General features: G+C 61.8%; 1 protein-coding gene across 1 annotated transcript; it reads left to right on the top strand.

Annotated features, from left to right (window-relative positions):
- Positions 1 to 225: 225 nt before the first annotated feature.
- On the top strand, positions 226 to 1390 carry LOC147979922 (uncharacterized). The gene is made up of 2 exons (XM_087515397.1): positions 226 to 1211; positions 1282 to 1390. The coding sequence occupies exons 1-2, from the start codon at positions 226 to 228 to the stop codon at positions 1388 to 1390; spliced, it is 1095 nt and encodes a 364-aa protein (XP_087371523.1).
- Positions 1391 to 4619: the final 3229 nt, after the last annotated feature.

Genomic DNA, 4619 nt, shown 5'->3' with positions numbered 1-4619 from the left:
TGGGGGAAGACGGGGCTCCGGCTTGCCTCCGACGTGCCGGAGCCTGAGGGAAGCACCTTCTTTCCCTTCTTCTCGAGCAGCATCGCCGCCAGGTTGGTTCCCCCTTTCTCCGATTTCTTTTATGAGGTCCTCGACCACTACGGGCTGCAAGCATTGCACCTCCGTCCCAACTCTATCCTCCTCGTGTCCATCTTCGCCTACTATTGCGAGGCGTACCTGGGCGTGATGCCGTCCGTGGCGCTTCTACGCCACTTCTTCTTCCTTCGCGTCAGCGATGGACATGTCTCTGGGTGCGCCAACTTCGTCGCATCCGGCAAGGCCAACTCAATCTCGAGCACCGGGAAGAGAGACGACAACATTCAGGCCAAATGGGTCATGATGGATGCTAAGTGCGCCCACCCGCGCCTGGCACTGCCAACAGAGGCACCCCAGTCTGACAAGGGGTGGCCCCGTGCGGAGCTTGCTGATGAGCGGGCATCGTCGGTGCTGGAGCAGATGCAGACCGATTTGAAGCCGGGTAATGCGAAGGCGGCCAAGGTGATTGGGGTTATGCTCCTGAGGGAATTCTTGACGCTGCGCGTTGCTCCACTCCAGGCGCGCACGCGCCCCTTGTGGAAGCTTGGAGATGAAGCAGACAATGTTCGTCTGAGCCCGGTGGCCCTGCCTGAGGACGAGCTGACTGCGGTTCTGCGTCTCTTGGTTGGGGACAACCAAGAGTACCCATCAAGCGCCTTTCTTCCTTTGTTCCATCGCAAGGACTGGGAGAAATTCGTTGCTTCCAGGCCAACCTTTGACGCGCGCGGGCTGGTGTCGCCGGCGCTCGCTGGGGCCTCTGCAACGCCGAAGCCGGTGGAGGTGTCTTCTGACGAGTCCCGCGAGGAGGAAGAGGAGGAGGAGGGCTCGAAGGAGATCCCTGAGGGAATGGGGGAGAATTTCCCCTTGAGTAAGGCCGACATCCTCCGCGCCCTGCCAGACAACGCCGAGGTCGTCGCCCGCCAGGAGGTGAGGGAGCTGCCCCTCATCCCGACAAGGGGTAGATCCTCGCTGGTCTCTCGAGATGCTGCCTCCGATGTGGTACCGCTTGGGGCTGGCTCCGGCCCTTCTGCCACACCGCCTTCTGCCGCCGAAGCCCGCGCGCCCACTTCTCAGGCCCCGACGCTTTCAGGCTTCAAGCTTCTCAAGCGGAGGGTGGAATACACCGCGGTGGACCAGTAAGTGTTTGCTCTCCGTCTTGTTTTTGCTCATGTCGCTGCTTCCTGATTTTCGTCTTTGGTTGTCCAGGCCGCTGTCTACGGCGAAGAGGAGGAAGGAGGGTATAGCGGATGCGCCCCCTTCTGCTGAGAAAGGAGACGCGAGCGCTCGTGCCTCCGTAGCCCGGTCGTCTTTGTGAGGCCAAGAGGAGCATCGCCGGGAGGAGCCAGCCCCCATGGCCCCGCCGGCGCTGGAGGTGCAGGCGTCTGGCCCGGCTGAGGAGGTTCCGACTGCTCCGAAACCCGCAGTCTCTCAGGCTATGGTGACGGCGTCGCCTCCTCCTTCTGCCGTACCTCCACTGCCAGGTTCTTCTGCCTCTGCTGCTGTCCTAGAGCGTGCTCTTTTGGAGATGACCCAGTTGCAGGCAGATCTCCTGAGCGAAGACCCGCTCTTGGTGGCCGGGCGCCTGGAGCTGGCCTCTGGCTGGCTTCACTCCAACTCGGCAATTCACGCGACACTGAGCCAGGCCGCGGCGTCTTCCGAGAAGGAGAAGCAGAGTGCCGCCAATGCTGCAGCCGACCGTGAGGCAGCACTGAGGGACGCTAAGGCCACCCGCGACCGCTGTAGAGAGCTAGAGGATGAGCTGAAGAGCCTGCGCGACAGGCACGCCAAAGAAGCGCGCAGCCGCCGGGTGTAGGAGGAGGAGATGAAGGCCCGGGAGGACGCCGTCAAGAACCATGACGCTGAGCTGGGGGAGCTGGGGAAGACGCAGGCTGCCGAGCGCAGCCGGCTGGAAGAGCTGGATCGAAAGGTGAAGGAGAGGGAGGCCGATCTTGATGGCAAGGCACGGGTTCTGGCCGAAGACCATGTGGCCTTTGCCGACCTCGAGGAGAGGTCTCGCGTGGCACTAAAGACGCTCTACGAGCACGGCTTGGAGAGGCCGCTGGCCACCGATGAGGATGGCCCCGCCCTGCTGCTTCCTCTCTTGGTGAAGGCGCTCGAGGAAGTCGTGGATGGTATCGGTCCTATGGCAGAGGCAGAAGCTCGCGTCCTGTCTTCAGCTGCATTGACTCGTGTCTTCAGCCATCTACACCTTTGCGACCCCAGCGCTTGTCTTGATGAGCTGCTGGAGGCTGTGGCTGATGATCACTGTGCAGCCGCCGCCGCAGCCGTGCAAGGTCAGGTGGAAGCCCTGCTGAAGAAGTTTCGCGGCTTTGCCTCCGCACCCTTGTCCGGCAATGCCGCCGATTCTGTGGCTGGAGGTGCAGGTGCAGGCGACGTTACCCAAGGAGGAGCGCCTTCTGCAGGAGATGGCGGTGTCTAGGGGTGACCTGCGGCTACTCTCCTATTTCGTTCCTGTAATATGCATCAGGCCTCGTGGAGGCATTAAACTTTCATTTGATATTGTGAGGACAATATGTTTTGTAATATTTGCTTCGAGATTTTGCAATTTTCTTCCTATCCGCTTTGTGTTCTGCATCGGCAGAACCTGACCCCGCACATACCTCAACCGCCGTTGGGCCGACCAGAGACCAGGACGGACCAAGGAGTGAGGGGCTACGTGACCAGTTAGGCTCTAGAGTCGCGATGCTCAGGAGTCCCCCTTGACGCGCAAACAGCTTACATGAAGAGTACGCGAGGATAGATTAATGTTCTACGTCGGCAGAGCCCGGCCCCGCGCATACCTCAACCGCCATTGGGCCGACCGGAGACCAGGACGGACCAAGGAGTGAGGGGCTACGTGACCAGTTAGGCTCCTGAGTCGCGATGCTCAGGAGTCCCCCTTGACGCGCAAACAATTTCCATACCTGCCCTCGCCGAGGCCTCGGGAGGGGCGTGCGATGACCAGGTCCAGGAGACCTGTTTGAGTGGCTTGCGCTTGGGCATGACCCGAGCGCAGCCCCCTCGCGCGGCTCTCCCGAGGGGAGGCGTTGTGGTGAGGCCGGACGCTGAGCTCTGGGGCTCCCTAAGGTTGGTACGACCGTGGAACCGCCCTCAGTTGTTTATCACCAGCGCAGAGCATAGTGCTTCCGCTTGTGCACGGGCATAGCTTCTCCTCGACAGTGTCGACGGACAGCGCGGAGCATGGTGCTTCCACTTGTGCGTGGGAGGGGCCCCCCCTCCAGGAGGAGCCCCCGGGGCGCGTACAGCCCCGCCCTGACATGTGGCTTGCACGGCAGGGCTGCGAAGTGTATCTGAGCACTCGTGAGCCAGCGCGAGACACACGGGGCCCTACCTCAAGGCGGGTTGCGCCTGGTCTTGAATCCTTGATAGTTGTGCGTTCCTGCGAGACGGTTAGGTGCAAGCGCTCTACGTCCTCAGGTCCCGGCCCTCAAGCGAGCTCAGCCGCCACTGGTATGCCAGGTCGCGATGCCGTGGTCAAGGCCAAGGGTGAGGGATGGGGAGCCAGTAAGAGCTCCTGAGTCGTGATGCTCAGGAGCCCCCCTTTTAACGCGCGAGCGAATTGCATGATAGAGGGGCGGACCCGTGGCAGGAGGTAATCAGGCAGATCAAGCATGGAAGGCAATTCAGCTTGGGTAAATGCAGAAAGATACATGCCACTGGGTCAGGCCCGAGCGGCTTGGGGATGATGCAGCCCGAGGGGCGCCCCCAACAGGGTAAACTAAAGGCATAAGCAAAAGGGATACATGCCACAGAGACAGACCCACGTGGCCTGGGAATAACGCAGCCCGAGGGGCGCTCCCAGCTAAACGAACTTGGAAAATGTCACCTGGTTCTGTCGATGAAGGAGAGTTGGTGCAGCTGAAGGCACGCGGCGAAGTAATGGCTCCTCACGAGCCACCAGGGCCCTGAGCCTCGGGAGACTCTAGGGGCTCAGGTGGTTCCCTGAGGACCGTCTCCATCTCTGCCAGGACGGCATGGTGCCTGGCCTCCTGAGCCGCCAGGACACGCTGCAGGTTGCGCTAATAGGCTGACGACACTCTCAGCAAGCCGAAGGGCATGCAAACATAGCTGTGTGGTGGACCCTCGCAACGGCCCACACGCGAAGGCCAGAAAGGCTCCTGAGATGCTGCCGTGTTGAGCCCTGGTATGTCGATGCGGACGCGCAGCCCAGCATCCTCGCCTGGATGGGGAGCTGCGCCTCATGAGCGGTGGTCGCCGCACATGGCCCTTGCATCTTGCAGTTCCTGAGTGGTCTTGGTGATGAACTCCTGAGCGGTGGGCGCTCTTTGCCCTGTGTTCTCCTGAGGGAAACGTGCCGTGAAGCACACCTCCAAGTGGTGCCCAAGCGCCTCCCTCGTGATGTTGGCAAGGTCCGAGGCCCTCCAGAAGAGAGCCCCCGAGCCCTGCCCGAGGAGGGCGCCGGGCGCGCCTTCCTATGCGATGGAGGGGGGCGCCCCTGGAGCGGGCGCTGATCCTGACGAGGTTCTAGCCGCGACGCCACCCTTCTGAGGTCCGGCACGGTG

This window comes from Triticum urartu, chromosome 3A, assembly GCF_056163025.1.
Source record: "Triticum urartu cultivar PI428250 chromosome 3A, HENAU_Tu73, whole genome shotgun sequence".
NCBI classification, from domain to species: domain Eukaryota; kingdom Viridiplantae; phylum Streptophyta; class Magnoliopsida; order Poales; family Poaceae; genus Triticum; species Triticum urartu.
Note: the sequence above shows the minus strand (reverse complement) of the source record. Positions and strands in the feature narration are given on the sequence as shown.

What these genes read in the sequence shown, in the direction of transcription:
- LOC147979922 (XM_087515397.1), top strand. Translation starts at nt 226, where the DNA reads ATGCCGTCCGTGGCGCTTCTACGCCACTTCTTCTTCCTTCGCGTCAGC. An exon ending in GAATACACCGCGGTGGACCA is followed by an intron (nt 1,212 to 1,281) that starts GTAAGTGTTTGC and finishes TTGGTTGTCCAG; the next exon opens with GCCGCTGTCTACGGCGAAGA.